General features: G+C 50.1%; 1 protein-coding gene across 4 annotated transcripts in view; it reads left to right on the top strand.

Annotated features, from left to right (window-relative positions):
* bbs9 (Bardet-Biedl syndrome 9) overlaps positions 1-21426 on the top strand; it is a 537991-nt gene that overhangs the window by 285291 nt on the left and 231274 nt on the right. For all 4 annotated transcript variants that reach the window (XM_038810386.1, XM_038810382.1, XM_038810384.1 and 1 more), the window contains one exon: positions 4676-4858. In XM_038810386.1, the coding sequence (XP_038666314.1) occupies positions 4676-4858 (183 nt within the window). The remainder of the gene's footprint in view (positions 1-4675; positions 4859-21426) is intronic.

Genomic DNA, 21426 nt, shown 5'->3' with positions numbered 1-21426 from the left:
TCTGTCTGCCGGTACACTCCTGCGACCTCAGTACCTCACTACTCTCATCACTGGCTTCTGGACTACAGCTCGTTTTCCCAGCCCCCTGACAAATTAGTTTAAACTCCCCCGAAGAGCCGTAGCAAATTTCCCTCCCAGGATATTTGTGCCCCTCTGGTTCAGGTGCAAACCGTCCTGTCTGTACAGGTCCGACCTTCCCCAGAATGTGCTCCAATTATCCACGTATCTCAAAGCTAACAAAGCTACAAATGGACTTTGACCTGCTCTCCACGAGGAGGCACTTGAGGATGAAGCAGTTGTTCGATGTACTGGACATGCCAGTCATGGGGAGAATAGAAAGTGGGGGCTAGAAGCACCATTAGAACTGGTTAGCACAGTTGCTTCACAGCTCCAGGGTCCCAGGTTCGATTCCCGGCTTGGGTCACTGTCTGTGTGGAGTCTGCATGTTCTCACCGTGTCTGCGTGGGTTTCCTCCGGTTGCTCCGGTTTCCTCCCACAGTCCAAAAATGTGCGGACCAACACCACCATCTCTAAGTACTTCCAGCTGCACAGAGGCACCAGGAAGGGATGCCCGCTGTCCCTGCTACTATTCGCCCTGGCGATTGAACCATTGGTAATCACCCTCAGAGCAGCAGAAAACTGGAAGAGGATCCTGAGAGGGGACAGAGAGCACAGAGTCTCGCTCTATGAAGACGATCTGCTCCTCTACATCTGGAAGGGATCATGAAGGAGTTTGGAGCCTTCTCGGGCTACAAACTCACCTTGAGCAAGAGTGAAATCTTCCCAATGAACCTGCAAGGCGGAGGGGCAGAGCTGGAGGGACTGCCATTCAAACAAGCCCAAAATAAATTCCACTGTCTGCAGATCCAAATTGCCCACGAATGGAACCTGACAAGTCTGGTAGAGGAAGTAAAGAAGGACCTGCAGAGTTGTGACACACTCACACCCTGGTGGGGAGGGTGCAGACGATCAAGGGGACCTGGCTCTCCCAAACCTGCAACATTACCACTGGGCAGCCACAGAGGAAAGAGTGAGCGGATGGGTAAAGGAACCAGAAGCAGAATGGGTAATGGAGAAGAGTTCCTGCAAAGGGTCGTCCCTCCGGGCCCTGGCCACAGCAGCGCTCCCATTCCCACCAGCCAAGCACTCTACAAGCCCAATGGTAATAGCCACATTCCGGACGTAGAACCAACTTAGACAACACTACATCCTGATCAAAATGTCCACTTTGGCCCCATCTGCAATAATCACAGGCTCGCGCCAGCCACAATGGACATCACTTTTAAGATGTGGGGGCAGGACGCGGCGGGGGCAGACACTGACGGTCAGGGACATTAATACGAAAGACAGACTGACGACGCTGATGGAGAGGCTCCAACTGATCAGGGGGAACGAGTTACAACACATGCAAGTCAAAAGCTTCCTCTGTGGGGAAACAAAGACATACCCACGAGTGCGAGGACAATCATTCTTAGAAGAACTGTTGGACGCGGGCAATTTAGCGAGGGAACTATGGGGACTTGTACGGGCGCACTAGCCCAGGGTGCCCTCACAATTTGGAGATTAGAATTTCAATAGGGTCACACACAGGAGATTAGTCAACGAAATAGGAGCACATGGGATTGAGGGAAATATACTGGCATGGATTGAGGATTTGCTAATGGAAAGAAAACAGGGAGTAGGAGTAAACGGATCATTCTCAGGTTGGCAGGCTGTGATTGATGGGATCCCATAAGGATCAGTCCTGCTGCCCAAAGCTCACAATCTCTGGGTGCGGTTTTCCAACCCAATGCGGCCAGCGGTGATCCCGCTGCGCGGCTGAGGCCCAAAACCAGTTTTGCACTGAGCGGCAAGCTGATTATGAACCCTGACTCGCTACATCCGGAGCGATTTGGACCACGCCCTCACTGGGTGTGATTCGGATAATATTTAAATACGCTCAAACCCTTTGAGGCCGCATTCTCTTGGTTCCTGGTAGTCACCGGCCACATAACGAGGCCTCACTCGGGCGTGAATTAGTACTGGTCTCCACAATGCGGGTGAATAATGGTCTGGATTGCACCAAGATACCCTGCATGGATCACCCTGCCAAACACGTCAGAAATGACATTTTTTTGGGTGACTCGCACCTTGTATCAATGATTTGGATGTGGAGATCATGGGCTGGATTATCAGCCTCTCGCCGCTGGTAGTGGAGTTCCAGATGCGGTGTAGACTGCAGCATCGGGGGAAAACGAGGCATCGATCTGTTTATGATGGTCCGGTCCCCCGCTGCCGATGGCATTGAGGTTCACAGGTGGGAGGATGGGAATAGGTCAAAATGACCCATTTGCATCCTTGTGACGGGCTGGGCACTGGATTCCCCACGCCTCTGTGATTCTCCAGCCCTCTTGGCCAGGATTCACATGGATGTGGATTGGCACAAGTATTTCCCAGCATGGCCCTGATGTGGTGGATCTCGCGGTAGGCCAAGAGGATAAGCATTTCTGCAGGTGCCCCCCAAGTTCATCGGAGGGCACACCACCCCCCCCCCACAATGCAATTCTTGTCCATTTCAGCTCCCCCCCACACCAGACTGCCCACCCCCAACAGATGCCCCCCCCCCGTAACTAACTACAGTGTCTATAAACAGTGATTATATAGCACTGTTTTTGATGTGGTTGCAAGCTTTCAATCAAAGCTAGATGTTTATAAACATTATTCAGTTTCACAACAGAGTACTTGAGAACCATTCAAGCATGAAGGGAAATGAAAATAATCAAACCAGACATCTGGTTGTCTGGAAGCTGTCAATTACAGGTTACTAAAAGCTATTTATCTTTAAAGTGGATAGAAGCCTTTCGATGTTCACATGCCATGACATTTTAAAAAAAAGTATGTATGGTGTCTAAGGTGATAGAAGGCAGATCTGAGCTGCATTTATTTGTTGTTCAGTTTAAAAACGTTTAGCTCCGTGTAGGCTTTCGATGTGAAACACCTACAGATGTCCTGGAGGGAACCTGTTTTTTTTGGAATGTGATCAAAGCATTTAAGGATCAGCCAAGCAGATGGGGCTGCAGTTAGCTGTTGGCAGGACTGGATGGGGTGGCGTGTCACCTTCCCTCAGCTGAAGGATATTGGTAAACTAGTTGATTTTTTGGAAACAAACAACAGTTTCAAAGATTACTAGTCTAGTATTGGATTCAATTTCATAACCTTTGCTGTGCTGCAATTTGAGCTTGTGACCTCTCGGCTATTGATCCAATTCATTGTTCCATTATGGGTGGCACGGTGGCACACTGGTTAGCACTGCTGCCTCACAGTGACGGGGACATTTCCGGCCTTAGATGACTGTGTAGAGTTTCCATGTTCTCCCCGTGACATGTGTGGAGTTTCCATGTTCTCCCAAGATGTCCAGGTTAGGTGGATTGGCCATGATAAATTGCCCCTTAGTGTTCAGAGATATGCAGGTCAGGTTATGGGTTGCAGGCATAGGGTGGAGTGGACGGAAGAGTGGATGTGAGTAGATGCTCTTTCCAAGGATCGGTCAGACTTGATGGGCTGAATGGCCTCCTTCTGCACCTTCGGGATTCTATGATTCTGTTGAAACTTTACTGTGTGTAAAGCTAAAAGCAAACACAAAATTAATAGTTTGAAAGGTCAGTGGTATGCCATTTATGTGGTAAAGCACATTGAGCCATAATGTACCAAATCCAGGTGGAAACATTCACCATTCAGCTGGATCATGGCTGATCTTCAACCTCAGCTGCACTTTGCTGCCTAACACTGATTTCCCTTCTATAATCTGATAATAATCTTTATTGTCACAAGTAGGCTTGTATTAACACTGCAATGAAGTTACTGTGAAAAGCCCCCGGGCATTATTGCCCCATGACACAGATCCCGAGTCTGATATCTCTCAGAGTTCGGAAATGGACCGGCTTAAATGGGCAATATATAACAAAACTCATCATTTGCATAAAACAGGCTAATGCATACCACATCTAAGATTATTAATATGTTCACAAAACTATTTGTATTTCTGATGGCATGGCCTTTATTTCTGTTCATCCAATGGGATTTGAGCAAAATTCGCAAGGCCAGTGATTATTGCTCTTTCCTATTTGCCGGGGGGGGGGGGGGGGGGGGGGGGGGGGGGGGGGGGGGGTGGGCAGCATTTGCTGTCATATTGACTAATTTCTCAGAGACAATGGCCCTGCGAGGGCTGTACTAAAATAACCTGACTCTATGAGTGGGCAGTTGCCTGGCTCCTCTCATGAAGATGGTTACATTAAAAGCCGGATTGAAAGGTGCAGACAGTGAGGAAGTGGTGAGAAGCGGTCAGGAGATTTCTCACTAACACTTCAGGAAATTGGCTGGAGGATCCTGACTGTGAGAGAACCATTGAAATGTTCCAGGTCAGCAGCTTGCCAGTTGTGACATGGATTTTGCTCTAAATTTATAATCTTTGTTCATTGAAAGAGTATTTTACAACCAGTATGGTATCATGTCATGCATTCTTTTAATTGACATCATTAGAAGTTTAATTTCCTTTCCCTTTTCCATGTATCATTGCCAGTATTTTTAATGGGACCCTTGTGACTAGCAGTGTATTTTTTTTCAAAGGGCTCCTTTTGGAAATGTAAGGTTTGTTATTTGAATAAATATGATATAATTACTGTTGCATTTGTTTCAGCTTACAGCTCTTGCTGATGCTGCGGAAGAGAATCAGGCCAACTTGTACCAAGCTTTCACCAGGCTGAAGAGTGGCACCCAGCTGTTGGTCCAGTTGATTGGCCTGTGGCAAGATCTGAGCATGGATCAGATGGCTATACTGAAGGCTACCTTTCTACCACTGATGCAGGATAGCCAGGAATTAGTAAGTGCCCTATAAGGTTGTAGAATATATGATCTCCCTGCAGAGATGTTCATTCATATTTATTCACAGGGAGAGCAGTTAAAAGTCAACACTTTTTAAAAAAAGACATAAATAGTAAAGAACACGACGAAAATAAAAACAAAAAGACTGGAAATGCTGGAATTCTGAAAAGATAGATTAAAACCAGATGACCCACGTTGCTTTCATGAACAGTTTTGCTTACAATTTGATGATGCAGTTCTTCACTGGTGAGCTGTTTCTAAACGTGGTTTTCCTTAAGTAAGGATTCTTAGGGTATCCATTTATAATTTACAGAAATCATAGCTGTCCGCCACCCAGACTTGCGGGAGAGAGAGTCAGCCCTCTCAGTGGCCTGCTGTAGAAGTTTAGTTTGATCTTTTCTGAAGAGAGTTAGTTAGATCCCTCCATCCAAAATGGAACCTTGTAACTCTGAAAATGTTCCAGTGGGATCAGATCCAATCACCACCTGTTACCGGGCACAGGACATCCTTTTGGGCCAATTCATTGGCTGCCAGCCAGATCAATCAAACCGAGTCAGCAGTGATGCCAGGCAATCTTCAATCTCCAGCTCAAAACAGGACAGCCTTCTGGATCTTTCAATTTGAAATAAAGGTACAGACTGCTTTGCGTAAAAGTCACAGGTCCATTAAACATCCATGGATCAACAATGTAATGGCAAAATATTTCAAAAGGGGGAATATGGGAGTAACCCAGAATAAAGCTTGATCTTGGTTTCGGACAATGCTCGGCGCAACATCGAGGGCCGAAAGGCCTGTTCTATGCTGTACTGTTCTATGTTCTATGTTAAATAGGAAGGACCCTTACATAATACACAGAACTATTACTCGCTCAGCAACACAACGACATGTGCATTCAAGTCTGTGCAGCCTACTTGCTACAATTCCCACACTGCCTCCTCCAGGTATGTTGTAATGAGGAAACTAGGTAACATGTTTTATTTGAGGGATTGAAGTCAGTGTCTTAGATCATAGCAAGTGCTGTCAAGTCTCAGGCCCTCTTCAAATACTCCATGCTCAACCAAAACAGCGAAAGATATCCTAGCCTCTCTTGTCCATCGCCAATCCTCTCTATAATCCTTTCTCCCCGCCTTTGTATTCTTGTTCCAACAACTAGAGTGATGACCTCATGCACTTTTGCTCAATCAGGTTGAGATCAGCCATACAGCTGCTTCTGTTGCTTCCAGCCCCTCCTCCTCCTCCCATGCACCCTCCCCTCCCCCTCCTCCCACGCACTTTCGCCTCCCCCCACCCACCCTCCCCTCCTCACACCCACCCACCCACCCTCCCCTCCCCTCCTCCCACGCACCTTCCCCTCCCCCACCCACCCACCCTCCCCTTCCTCACACCCACCCACCCTTCCCTCCCCCTCCAACCCACCCTCCCATCCACCTCCTCCCACGCACCCTCCCCTCCCCATCTCCCACCCACCCTCCCCCTCCTCCCACCCAGCCCTCCCCCACCCACCCACCCCCTCCTCCCACACACCCTCCCCCCTCCTCCCACCCACCCCCTCCCTCACCTCCCACTCCTCCCACCCACCCTACCCTCCTCCCACCCACCCTCCCCCCACACACCCACCCTCCTCTCCCCCCACCCACCCTTCCCCCACACACCCACCCTCCTCTCCCCCCACCCATCCTCCCTCCCCCATCCACCCTCCCCCTCCTCCCACACACCATCCCCTCCCCCCACCCTCCTCCTCCCACCCACCCCCACCCTCCTCCTCCCCCTACCCATCCCTTCCCCCTCCTCCCTCACCTCCCACTCCTCCCACCCACCCTCCCCCCTCCTCCCACCCTTCCCCCCCTCCCACCCTCCCCCTCCTCCCACCCACCTTCCTCTCCCCATCCTCCACCCCACCCTCCCCCGCCACCTTAAGGTTCATTAAATACAACAATCCGAACATCGTGTAATCCCAACATCTCCAAAGTTCAATGTTCTCACACAGCTCCCAGTCCATGGTCTCTCATAAATTCACTGCCTCCTAGGGTGGCATGGTGGCACAGTGGCTAGCCCTGTTGCCTCACGGCGCCGAGGTCCCAGGTTCGATCCCGGCTCTGGGTCACTGTCCGTGTGGAGTTTGCACATTCTCCCAGTGTCTGCGTGGGTTTCACCCCCACAACCCAAAGATGTGCAGGGTAGGTGGATTGATCACTCTAAATTGCCCCTTAATTGGAAAAAAAATGAATTGGGTACTCTAAATTTAAGAAAAAAAATAATTCACTGCCTCCTCCGACGTGATTCTGGTACGCAACCCACAGACGAGCAGAATGCAACACTCCAAACCCCACTCCTTCCTTGTAGAGGGCCGCCGTGATCCAATTATAACCGGCCTTCCGCTTGGTCAAATCCACACCCAGGTCCTGATAGATTCCCAGTACGTTCCCTTCTCAGGAGCACTTTCTCAGTTCCTGCGCCCATCTCAGTATCTTCTCCATGTTGAGAAAACGATGCAGCCTAACCACCATCGCCCTCGGCGGCTCCCCTGCCTTCAGATCCTGTTGCCTGATTTCTTTATTTTAGACAAGGTGTTGTTGGCGGGGATGGTTGGATCGGAGTATTCGGTGATCGTGGTGCAGCGGGAGGCTCAGCTTCCACAGTGGAGGTTGGATGTGGGGTTACCGGCGGCCAAGGGTGTCTTTGAGAGGGTGACCACCCGAAATGATGTGGAGTTGAATAATACGGGGGAGGTTTCTGCCTCCACGGGGTGGGAGGTGCTGAAAGTGGTGGTGAGAGGGGAATTTATATCGATGGGGGGGGGGGGGGGGGCGGGGGGCACAGGGAGTCAGTGGAGTGGGCTAAGAGGCTGAGATTGGTGGAGGACATTCTGAGGGTGGACCGGAAATATTTGGTGGCGCGTGAGGTGTTACTAAAGGAGATGCGGAGGTGCTGGCATCACGGATAGAGGATTACATGCCGGAGGTGATAGGAGAGGGCTAGGTGGGTATGTGAAGGGACAGCAGTTGTCAGCAAATGTACAGAGGCTGCTGAATGTCATTATGATGCCCTCGGAAGGCCGGGAAGTGAAAGTAGTGGTGGCAATGGACATGGAGAAGGTGGCGTTCGATCGGATTGAATGGGAGTATTTGTTTGCGATATTGGAGCGCTTCGGGTTTGGCCAGTGGATTGGGTTTATGGATTGGGTTCGGCTGCTGTACAAGGCACCTAAGGCGAGTGTTCGGATGAACAAGGTTAGATCAGGTTACTTTGGGTTACACCGGATGACAAGCAGCTCTCCCTCCTGCTGTTTGCCCCAGAGATAGAGCTGCTGCCAATTGCACTGAAGGGTTGAAGGGCTGGAGTGGAATTGAGCAGAGAGAGGGTGCGCATTGAGTTTCTTTCTCCGCAAATGTTCTCCTGTTGTATATTGCAGACCCAGTTCAGAGTTCGATAGGATTGTGGGGATTCTGGGTGAGTTTGGCCGCTTTTTGTGGTACAAGCTGAATATGGGGAAAAGCAAGGATTTCCAATTAATGCGTGGGTAAAGGTGAGGAGGCTGGGGAACTGCCTTTTTGGTTGTTGGGAGCAGGTTTTCGCTATCTTGGGATACAGTAGTTGGGCCCGGCGGGGTTGGATGTGAGGTTCTGGGGGTGGTGGCAGGTGGGGATAGAGCACCTCTGGGAATTGTTGGCGGGGGTTGGGGGGGGGGGGGGTTTGCAGACTTGGAGGGAGCATACCAGTTACCAAAGGGAATTATGTTCCAGGCAGCATGGTAGCACAGTGGTTAGCACTGTTGCTTCACAGCGCCAGGGTCCCAGGTTCGATTCCCGGCTGGGTCACTGTCGGTGCGGAGTCTGCACGTTCTCCCCGTGTCTGCGTGGGTTTCCTCCGGGTGCTCCGGTTTCCTCCCACAGTCCTGAAAGATGTGCGGGTTAGGTGGATTGGCGGGTACCGGGGTGTCAGTGAGGTGTGTGGGGGCTGTTGTTCGGGAGGATGGGGGGGAGGAGGTTGGGTTGTTACTTGTTGCTGCGGTTCGCTTTTGTATTTTTGTGATTATGTATATATTTTAAAGTGAATCCACACTTAATTGATCCATAAAAATGACCCTGACAGCTTTGCACGAATGCAGAACTGCATTGTAAAGAAAATAGTTGGTGGCTGCCCTATAGTTCATGAAGAGGCAACAGGCAACCTTATAAAAACCCTCTGGAGCCCTTCCAAAAGACATTATTGAAAGTTTGTCTGCAATTAAAATGTGTTGCCTTTAAAATATTTCACTGCTGTACACAGCTCAAAATAAAGACTCAATAGTCCTGTTGCAACATTCAAATATACTTTAGTCTTCGCACATTCTTTTGGCAGGCTTAATGTGTTCCTTTGGGTACAGACAAGTACTCTTAATAATAATGAGACAGAAAGGGTGTAGCATTGTTCCACTGGTGTGTCTTTCATCCTAAAAGTTTGATAATGCTAATCTAATGGACAAACAACTTCACAGGTTTTTGGAGAATAGGCTTAATGCCAGGGATTTGAGAAGGAATTGTCTTCTCTGTTCACGTTCTTTATGCAGACTTTCAGGAGTCATATTCAGCTCGGAACCACAAACAAAACAAGTGTGTGTTTGTATTATTTTTTAAATTCTCTGTATTGGTGAAATAAGAGGGCTCCAGAACAATGGGGCTTTCTGTGAGCGTGTAAGCCATTAAACCATTTGTCTTCATTTATGATTTTTTTATCCCTTTCTAAAATGTCAAGATGCTGTAATCCCCAGTGTGAATAGTTCATTCCCTGATTTGGCAGAGTGTTTATTTGTTTTTCCAGTTGGATTAGATTCTGTTTTACAGTGCATTGAATGCTCCCTGGCACTTTCCTCCCTGGCTACAAACAGAAATATAAGTGGCCAGTATTAATTCATCAATTAATTAATTAATGTTTGTCTCAGTGCAGAAGTATTTGTGAAAAAGATTATTGAAAAGTGTGGATGATTGCAGACTGTTAGGAATTTATTCCCTCTTGATACTACATCATCTGGGATTTCACTACAAGAAAGAGACTATTCTTGATTTTATTCTGAATAGCTAATTAAATGTTCATAGCATTTTTCTTTAAATATACTTTATAGCATTTAGTATTAAAGGTGTACCAGAACATGTTTTTGCAAATGTTATGTGAAACAAAAGTATTTATTAGGAAGGGTAAGAATGTCTAAATTCAGAACGTTAAAACACTGATCAAGTAAACATATACTACTATTCCCTTTTCTAATGCATAATAATTCTATTATGGAAATAACTGCTCGGTATTTCATAACTTCAGTTATTTCTTATTTAATGTTTTAAAGTTTGACATAATGTACCTGTTTAGGATGTACTTCAGTCACAGTTCTGACATGGTATTCGTTGGCTGTAGATATGGAGGCAGGAAATGAAATGAAAATCGCTGATTGTCACGAGTAGACTTCAATGAAGTTACTGTGAAAAGCCCCTAGTCGCCACATTCCGGCGCCTGTTCGGGAAGGTTTGGGGGCAGATGTACAAACTGATGGAATAAATGCTTATCCAGGATATGTTGGTAAATGAGGAACCCATATCCAAAATCTAAGTGCCTGATTGGACATAATATTGGGATTATCAAGCCAGCTCCTTAGGGGTCAATATTGGAACCAGTTCTGCACTCCAGAACATTACTGAATTGACCAATAGCCAGTATCAGGGTGCACCCTTTTTGACTATTCATAATGTTGATCAAAAGTAAAATACTGCAGATGCTGGAAATCACAATCACAAACATAAAACGCAGAAAACACTGAGCAGTTCAATGTTTCAGGTGAAGACAGTTCTCGGTAGATGGCTGTGGCAATTCTACTCAATCTGTGCCGGGAAACAAACATTTGCGTTGGTGTCGAACCCTCACTTCTGAAGCATCTCCATCCCATGCAAAGAGCTCTGAGAATTTGCAAAATGCTGCCTGAAACACTCCTAACCATTAATAAGTTCCTATTCCTCTGCAGCTGCTATATATTTCGAAGCTTTGACTTGCGTATCAGTCTCCAGTCACCTGTCTCTTGCCTTTCTTGTTGTCTTTCCGCTGGCTTTTCCACTCAGTTCCCTCAGTCCTGCTGAGCGCTTCAGCGGGTGCCCTGTACTGATACTGATTCTGGGAGGGTGCCCTGTACTGATACTGATTCTGGGAGGGTGCCCTGTACTGATACTGATTCTGGGAGGGTGCCCTGTACTGATACTGATTCTGGGAGGGTGCCCTGTACTGATACTGATTCTGGGAGGGTGCCCTGTACTGATACTGATTCTGGGAGGGTGCCCTGTACTGATACTCTGATTCTGGGAGGGTGCCCTGTACTGATACTGATTCTGGGAGGGTGCCCTGTACTGATACTGATTCTGGGAGGGTGCCCAGTACTGATACTGATTCTGGGAGGGTGCTCTGTACTGATACTGATTCTGGGAGGGTGCCCTGTACTGATACTGATTCTGGGAGGGTGCCCTGTACTGGTACTGATTCTGGGAGGGTGCCCTGTACTGATACTGATTCTGGGAGGGTGCCCTGTACTGATACTGATTCTGGGAGGGTGCCCAGTACTGATACTGATTCTGGGAGGGTGCCCTGTACTGATACTCTGATTCTGGGAGGGTGCCCAGTACTGATACTGATTCTGGGAGGGTGCCCAGTACTGATACGCTGATTCTGGGAGGGTGCCCTGTACTGATACTGATTCTGGGAGGGTGCCCAGTACTGATACTGATTCTGGGAGGGTGCCCAGTACTGATACTGATTCTGGGAGGGTGCCCTGTACTGATACTGATTCTAGGAGGGTGCCCTGTACTGATACTGATTCTGGGAGGGTGCCCAGTACTGATACTCTGATTCTGGGAGGGTGCCCTGTACTGATACTGATTCTGGGAGGGTGCCCTGTACTGATACCGATTCTGGGAGGGTGCCCTGTACTGATACTGATTCTGGGAGGGTGCCCTGTACTGATACCGATTCTGGGAGGGTGCCCTGTACTGATACTGATTCTGGGAGGGTGCCCTGTACTGATACTGATTCTGGGAGGGTGCCCAGTACTGATACTCTGATTCTGGGAGCGTGCCCTGTACTGATACTGATTCTGGGAGGGTGCCCTGTACTGATACTGATTCTGGGAGGGTGCCCTGTACTGATACTGATTCTGGGAGGGTGCTCTGTACTGATACTGATTCTGGGAGGGTGCCCAGTACTGATACTGATTCTGGGAGGGTGCCCTGTACTGATACTCTGATTCTGGGAGGGTGCCCTATACTGATACAGATTCTGGGAGGGTGCCCTGTACTGATACTCTGATTCTGGGAGGGTGCCCTGTACTGATACTGATTCTGGGAGGGTGCTCTGTACTGATACTCTGATTCTGGGAGGGTGCCCTATACTGATACAGATTCTGGGAGGGTGCCCTGTACTGATACTCTGATTCTGGGAGGGTGCCCTGTACTGATACTCTGATTCTGGGAGGGTGCCCTATACTGATACAGATTCTGGGAGGGTGCCCTGTACTGATACTCTGATTCTGGGAGGGTGCCCTGTACTGATACTGATTCTGGGAGGGTGCTCTGTACTGATACTGATTCTGGGAGGGAGCCCAGTACTGATACTGATTCTGGGAGGGTGCCCTGTACTGATTTATACTGATTCTGGGAGGGTGCCCTGTACTGATACTGATTCTGGGAGGGTGCCCTGTACTGATACTGATTCTGGGAGGGTGCCCTGTACTGATACTGATTCTGGGAGGGTGCCCTGTACTGATACTGATACTGGGAGGGTGCCCTATACTGATACTGATTCTGGGAGACTGCCCTGTACTGACTCTGATTCTGGGAGGGTGCCCTGTACTGATACTCTGATTCTGGGAGGGTGCCCTGTGCTGATACTCTGATTCTGGGAGGGAGCCCTGTACTGATACTGATTCTGGGAGGGTGCCCAGTACTGATACTGATTCTGGGAGACTGCCCAGTACTGATACTGATTCTGGGAGGGTGCCCTGTACTGATACAGATTCTGGGAGGGTGCCCTATACTGATACTGGGAGGGTGCCCTGTACTGATACTCTGATTCTGGGAGGGTGCCCTGTACTGATACTCTGATTCTGGGAGGGAGCCCTGTACGGATACTCTGATTCTGGGAGGGAGCCCTGTACTGACTCTGATTCTGGGAGGGTGCCCAGTACTGATACTGATTCTGGGAGGGTGCTCTGTACTGATACTGATTCTGGGAGGGTGCCCTGTACTGATACTGATTCTGGGAGGGTGCTCTGTACTGATACTGATTCTGGGAGGGTGCCCTGTACTGATACTGATTCTGGGAGGGTGCCCTGTACTGGTACTGATTCTGGGAGGGTGCTCTGTACTGATACTGATTCTGGGAGGGTGCCCTGTACTGATACTGATTCTGGGAGGGTGCCCAGTACTGATACTGATTCTGGGAGGGTGCCCTGTACTGATACTGATTCTGGGAGGGTGCCCAGTACTGATACTGATTCTGGGAGGGTGCCCTGTACTGATACTCTGATTCTGGGAGGGTGCCCAGTACTGATACTGATTCTGGGAGGGTGCCCTGTACTGATACTCTGATTCTGGGAGGGTGCCCTGTACTGATACTGATTCTGGGAGGGTGCCCTGTACTGATACTGATTCTGGGAGGGTGCCCTGTACTGATACTGATTCTGGGAGGGTGCCCAGTACTGATACTGATTCTGGGAGGGTGCCCTGTACTGATACTGATTCTGGGAGGGTGCCCTGTACTGATACTGATTCTGGGAGGGTGCCCTGTACTGATACTGATTCTGGGAGGGTGCCCAGTACTGATACTGATTCTGGGAGGGTGCCCTGTACTGATACTCTGATTCTGGGAGGGTGCCCAGTACTGATACTGATTCTGGGAGGGTGCCCAGTACTGATACGCTGATTCTGGGAGGGTGCCCTGTACTGATACTGATTCTGGGAGGGTGCCCAGTACTGATACTCTGATTCTGGGAGGGTGCCCTGTACTGATACTGATTCTGGGAGGGTGCCCTGTACTGATACTGATTCTGGGAGGGTGCCCTGTACTGATACTCTGATTCTGGGAGGGTGCCCAGTACTGATACTCTGATTCTGGGAGCGTGCCCTGTACTGATACTGATTCTGGGAGGGTGCCCTGTACTGATACTGATTCTGGGAGGGTGCCCTGTACTGATACTGATTCTGGGAGGGTGCTCTGTACTGATACTGATTCTGGGAGGGTGCCCAGTACTGATACTGATTCTGGGAGGGTGCCCTGTACTGATACTCTGATTCTGGGAGGGTGCCCTATACTGATACAGATTCTGGGAGGGTGCCCTGTACTGATACTCTGATTCTGGGAGGGTGCCCTGTACTGATACTGATTCTGGGAGGGTGCTCTGTACTGATACTGATTCTGGGAGGGTGCTCTGTACTGATACTGATTCTGGGAGGGTGCCCAGTACTGATACTGATTCTGGGAGGGTGCCCTATACTGATACAGATTCTGGGAGGGTGCCCTGTACTGATACTCTGATTCTGGGAGGGTGCCCTGTACTGATACTCTGATTCTGGGAGGGTGCCCTATACTGATACAGATTCTGGGAGGGTGCCCTGTACTGATACTCTGATTCTGGGAGGGTGCCCTGTACTGATACTGATTCTGGGAGGGTGCTCTGTACTGATACTGATTCTGGGAGGGTGCCCAGTACTGATACTGATTCTGGGAGGGTGCCCTGTACTGATTTATACTGATTCTGGGAGGGTGCCCTGTACTGATACTGATTCTGGGAGGGTGCCCTGTACTGATACTGATTCTGGGAGGGTGCCCTGTACTGATACTGATTCTGGGAGGGTGCCCTGTACTGATACTGATTCTGGGAGACTGCCCTGTACTGACTCTGATTCTGGGAGGGTGCCCTGTACTGATACTCTGATTCTGGGAGGGTGCCCTGTGCTGATACTCTGATTCTGGGAGGGAGCCCTGTACTGATACTGATTCTGGGAGACTGCCCTGTACTGACTCTGATTCTGGGAGGGTGCCCTGTACTGATACAGATTCTGGGAGGGTGCCCTGTACTGATACTGATACTGGGAGGGTGCCCTGTACTGATACTCTGATTCTGGGAGGGTGCCCTGTACTGATTCTCTGATTCTGGGAGGGAGCCCTGTACTGATACTCTGATTCTGGGAGGGAGCCCTGTACTGATACTGATTCTGGGAGACTGCCCTGTACTGATACTGATTCTGGGAGGGTGCCCTGTACTGATACAGATTCTGGGAGGGTGCCCTGTACTGATACTCTGATTCTGGGAGGGTGCCCTGTACTGATACTCTGATTCTGGGAGACTGCCCTGTACTGATACTGATTCTGGGAGGGAGCCCTGTACTGATACTGATTCTGGGAGACTGCCCTGTACTGACTCTGATTCTGGGAGGGTGCCCTGTACTGATACTCTGATTCTGGGAGGGAGCCCTGTACTGATACTGATTCTGGGAGGGTGCCCTGTACTGACTCTGATTCTGGGAGGGTGCCCTGTACTGATACAGATTCTGGGAGGGAGCCCTGTACTGATACTGATTCTGGGAGGGTACCCTGTACTGATACTGATTCTGGGAGGGTGCTCTGTACTGATACTGATTCTGGGAGGGTGCCCTGTACTGACTCTGATTCTGGGAGGGCGCCCTGTACTGATACTGATTCTGGGAGACTGCCCTGTACTGATACTGATTCTGGGAGGGTGCCCGGTACTGATACTGATTCTGGGAGGGTGCCCTGTACTGATACTGATTCTGGGAGGGTGCCCTGTACTGATACTGATTCTGGGAGGGTACCCTGTACTGATACTGATTCTGGGAGGGTGCCCAGTACTGATACTGATTCTGGGAGGGTGCCCTGTACTAATTCTGGGAGGGTGCCCTGTACTGATACTGATCCTGGGAGGGTGCCCTGTACTGATACTGATTCTGGGAGGGTGCCCTGTACTGATACTGATTCTGGGAGGGTGCCCTGTACTGATACAGATTCTGGGAGGGTGCCCTGTACTGATACAGATTCTGGGAGGGTGCCCTATACTGATACTGGGAGGGTGCCCTGTACTGATACTCTGATTCTGGGAGGGTGCCCTGTACTGATACTCTGATTCTGGGAGGGAGCCCTGTACGGATACTCTGATTCTGGGAGGGAGCCCTGTACTGATACTGATTCTGGGAGACTGCCCTGTACTGATACTGATTCTGGGAGGGTGCCCAGTACTGATACTGATTCTGGGAGGGTGCTCTGTACTGATACTGATTCTGGGAGGGTGCCCTGTACTGATACTGATTCTGGGAGGGTGCCCTGTACTGGTACTGATTCTGGGAGGGTGCCCTGTACTGATACTGATTCTGGGAGGGTGCCCTGTACTGATACTGATTCTGGGAGGGTGCCCAGTACTGATACTGATTCTGGGAGGGTGCCCTGTACTGATACTGATTCTGGGAGGGTGCCCAGTACTGATACTGATTCTGGGAGGGTGCCCTGTACTGATACTCTGATTCTGGGAGGGTGCCCAGTACTGATACTGATTCTGGGAGGGTGCCCTGTACTGATACTCTGATTCTGGGAGGGTGCCCTGTACTGATACTGATTCTGGGAGGGTGCCCTGTACTGATACTGATTCTGGGAGGGTGCCCAGTACTGATACTGATTCTGGGAGGGTGCCCTGTACTGATACTGATTCTGGGAGGGTGCCCAGTACTGATACTGATTCTGGGAGGGTGCCCTGTACTGATACTGATTCTGGGAGGGTGCCCTGTACTGATACTGATTCTGGGAGGGTGCCCAGTACTGATACTGATTCTGGGAGGGTGCCCTGTACTGATACTCTGATTCTGGGAGGGTGCCCAGTACTGATACTGATTCTGGGAGGGTGCCCAGTACTGATACGCTGATTCTGGGAGGGTGCCCTGTACTGATACTGATTCTGGGAGGGTGCCCTGTACTGATACTGATTCTGGGAGGGTGCCCTGTACTGATACTCTGATTCTGGGAGGGTGCCCAGTACTGATACTCTGATTCTGGGAGCGTGCCCTGTACTGATACTGATTCTGGGAGGGTGCCCTGTACTGATACTGATTCTGGGAGGGTGCCCTGTACTGATACTGATTCTGGGAGGGTGCTCTGTACTGATACTGATTCTGGGAGGGTGCCCAGTACTGATACTGATTCTGGGAGGGTGCCCTGTACTGATACTCTGATTCTGGGAGGGTGCCCTATACTGATACAGATTCTGGGAGGGTGCCCTGTACTGATACTCTGATTCTGGGAGGGTGCCCTGTACTGATACTCTGATTCTGGGAGGGTGCCCTATACTGATACAGATTCTGGGAGGGTGCCCTGTACTGATACTCGGATTCTGGGAGGGTGCCCTGTACTGATACTGATTCTGGGAGGGTGCTCTGTACTGATACTGATTCTGGGAGGGTGCCCAGTACTGATACTGATTCTGGGAGGGTGCCCTGTACTGATTTATACTGATTCTGGGAGGGTGCCCTGTACTGATACTGATTCTGGGAGGGTGCCCTGTACTGATACTGATTCTGGGAGGGTGCCCTGTACTGATACTGATTCTGGGAGGGTGCCCTGTACTGATACTGATACTGGGAGGGTGCCCTGTACTGATACTGATTCTGGGAGACTGCCCTGTACTGTCTCTGATTCTGGGAGGGTGCCCTGTACTGATACTCTGATTCTGGGAGGGTGCCCTGTGCTGATACTCTGATTCTGGGAGGGAGCCCTGTACTGATACTGATTCTGGGAGACTGCCCTGTACTGACTCTGATTCTGGGAGGGTGCCCTGTACTGATACAGATTCTGGGAGGGTGCCCTGTACTGATACTGATACTGGGAGGGTGCCCTGTACTGATACTCTGATTCTGGGAGGGTGCCCTGTACTGATTCTCTGATTCTGGGAGGGAGCCCTGTACTGATACTCTGATTCTGGGAGGGAGCCCTGTACTGATACTGATTCTGGGAGACTGCCCTGTACTGATACTGATTCTGGGAGGGTGCCCTGTACTGATACAGATTCTGGGAGGGTGCCCTGTACTGATACTCTGATTCTGGGAGGGTGCCCTGTACTGATACTCTGATTCTGGGAGACTGCCCTGTACTGATACTGATTCTGGGAGGGAGCCCTGTACTGATACTGATTCTGGGAGACTGCCCTGTACTGACTCTGATTCTGGGAGGGTGCCCTGTACTGATACTCTGATTCTGGGAGGGAGCCCTGTACTGATACTGATTCTGGGAGGGTGCCCTGTACTGACTCTGATTCTGGGAGGGTGCCCTGTACTGATACAGATTCTGGGAGGGTGCCCTGTACTGATACTGATTCTGGGAGGGTACCCTGTACTGATACTGATTCTGGGAGGGTGCTCTGTACTGATACTGATTCTGGGAGGGTGCCCTGTACTGACTCTGATTCTGGGAGGGCGCCCTGTACTGATACTGATTCTGGGAGACTGCCCTGTACTGATACTGATTCTGGGAGGGTGCCCGGTACTGATACTGATTCTGGGAGGGTGCCCTGTACTGATACTGATTCTGGGAGGGTGCCCTGTACTGATACTGATTCTGGGAGGGTACCCTGTACTGATACTGATTCTGGGAGGGTGCCCAGTACTGATACTGATTCTGGGAGGGTGCCCTGTACTAATTCTGGGAGGGTGCCCTGTACTGATACTGATCCTGGGAGGGTGCCCTGTACTGATACTGATTCTGGGAGGGTGCCCTGTACTGATACTGATTCTGGGAGGGTGCCCTGTACTGATACTGATTCTGGGAGGGTGCCCGGTACTGATACTGATTCTGGGAGGGTGCTCTGTACTGATACTGATTCTGGGAGGGTGCCCTGTACTGATACTGATTCTGGAAGGGTGCCCTGTACTGATACTGATTCTGGAAGGGTGCCCTGTACTGATACTGATTCTGGGAGGGTGCCCTGTACTGATACTGATTCTGGAAGGGTGCCCTGTACTGATACTGATTCTGGAAGGGTGCCCTGTACTGATACTGATTCTGGGAGGGTGCCCTGTACTGATACTCTGATTCTGGGAGGGTTTCCTGTACTGATACTGATTCTGGGAGACTGCCCTGTACTGATACTCTGATTCTGGGAGACTGCCCTGTACTGATACTCTGATTCTGGGAGGGTTTCCTGTACTGATACTGATTCTGGGAGGGTGCCCAGAACTGATTCTGGGAGGGTGCCCTGTTCTAATACTGATTCTGGGAGACTGCCCTGTACTGACTCTGATTCTGGGAGGGTGCCCTGTACTGATACTCTGATTCTGGGAGGGTTTCCTGTACTGATACTGATTCTGGGAGGCTACCCTGTACTGATACTGATTCTGGGAGGGTGCCCTGTACTGATACTGATTCTGGGAGGGTGCCCTGTACTGATACTGATTCTGGGAGGGTGCCCTGTACTGATACTGATTCTGGGAGGGTGCCCTGTACTGATACTGATTCTGGGAGGGTGCCCTGTACTGATACTGATTCTGGGAGGGTGCTCTGTACTGATACTCTGATTCTGGGAGGGTGTCCTGTACTGATTCTAATTCTGGGAGGGTTTCCTGTACTGATACTCTGATTCTGGGAGGGTGCCCTGTACTGATTCTGATTCTGGGAGGGTTTCCTGTACTGATACTGATTCTGGGAGGGTACTCTGTACCGATACGCTGATTCTGGGAGGGTGCCCAGTACTGATACTGATTCTGGGAGGGTGCCCTGTACTGACTCTGATTCTGGGAGGGTGCCCTGTACTGATACTCTGATTCTGGGAGGGTGCCCTGTACTGATACTGATTCTGGGAGGGTGCCCTGTACTGATACTGATTCTGGGAGGGTGCCCTGTACTGATACTGATTCTGGGAGGGTGCCCAGTACTGATACTGATTCTGGTAGGGTGCCCTGTACTGATACTCTGATTCTGGGAGGGTGCCCTGTACTGATACTGATTCTGGGAGGGTGCCCTGTACTGATACTGATTCTGGGAGGGTACCCTGTACTGATACTGATTCTGGGAGGGTGCCCTGTATTGATACTCTGATTCTGGGAGGGTGCCCTGTACTGATACTGATTCTGGGAGGGTGCCCTGTACTGATACTGATTCTGGGAGGGTGCCCTGTACTGATACAGATTCTGGGAGGGTGCCCTGTACTGATACTGATTCTGGGAGGGTGCCCTGTACTGATACTGATTCTGGGAGGGTACTCTGTACTGATACTGATTCTGGGAGGGTGCCCTGTACTGATACTGATACTGGGAGGGTGCCCTGTACTGATACTGATTCTGGGAGGGTGCCCTGTACTGATACAGATTCTGGGAGGGTGCCCTGTACTGATACTGATTCTGGGAGGGTGCCCTGTACTGATACTGATTCTGGGAGGGTACTCTGTACTGATACTGATTCTGGGAGGGTGCCCTGTACTGATACTGATTCTGGGATGGTACCCTGTACTGATACTGATTCTGGGAGGTGCCCTGTACTGATACTGATTCTGGGAGGGTGCCCTGTACTGATACTGATTCTGGGAGGGTGCCCTGTACTGATACTGATTCTGGGAGGGTGCCCTGTACTGATACTGATTCTGGGAGGGTGCCCTGTACTGATACTGATTCTGGGAGGGTGCCCTGTACTGATACTGATTCTGGGAGACTGCCCTGTACTGATACTGATTCTGGGAGGGTGCTCTGTACTGATACTGATTCTGGGAGACTGCCCTGTACTGATACTCTGATTCTGGGAGGGTGCCCTGTACTGATACTCTGATTCTGGGAGCGTGCCCAGTACTGATACTGATTCTGGGAGGGTGCCCTGTACTGATACTCTGATTCTGGGAGGGTGCCCTGTACTGATACTCTGATTCTGGGAGGGTGCCCAGTACTGATACTCTGATTCTGGGAGACTGCCCAGTACTGATACTCTGATTCTGGGAGGGTGCCCAGTACTGATACTCTGATTCTGGGAGGGTGCCCTGTACTGATACTCTGATATACGACATCCATTGGCTCCCTGTTATCTACTGCACTGGTAATGTCCTCAAAAAATTCCACTAAATTAGTTGGGCACAACCTGCCCTTTATGAACCCATGCTGCGTCTGCCCAATGGGACAATTTCTATCCAGATGCCTCGCTATTTCTTCCTTGATGATAGATTCCAGCATCTTCCCTACTACCGAAGTTAAGCTCACTGGCCTATAATTATCCGCTCTCTGCCTACCTCCTTTTTTAATAAGTGGTGTCACGTTTGCTAATTTCCAATCCACCGGGACCACCCCAGAGTCTAGTGAATTTGGTAAATTATCACTAGTGCATTTGCAATTTCCCTAGCCATCTCTTTTAGCACTCTGGGATGCATTCCATCAGGGCCAGGAGACTTGTCCACCTTTAGCTCCATTAGCTTGCCCATCACTACCTCCTTAGTGATAACAATCCTCTCAAGGTCCTCACCTGTCATAGCCTCATTTCTATCAGTCGCTGGCATGTTATTTGTGTCTTCCACTGTGAAGACCG

Source organism: Scyliorhinus canicula, chromosome 10 (genome assembly GCF_902713615.1).
Source record: "Scyliorhinus canicula chromosome 10, sScyCan1.1, whole genome shotgun sequence".
Taxonomy (NCBI): Eukaryota; Metazoa; Chordata; class Chondrichthyes; order Carcharhiniformes; family Scyliorhinidae; genus Scyliorhinus; species Scyliorhinus canicula.
The sequence above is the reverse complement of the archived record's forward strand: the minus strand, read 5'-3'. Positions and strand labels throughout refer to the sequence as shown.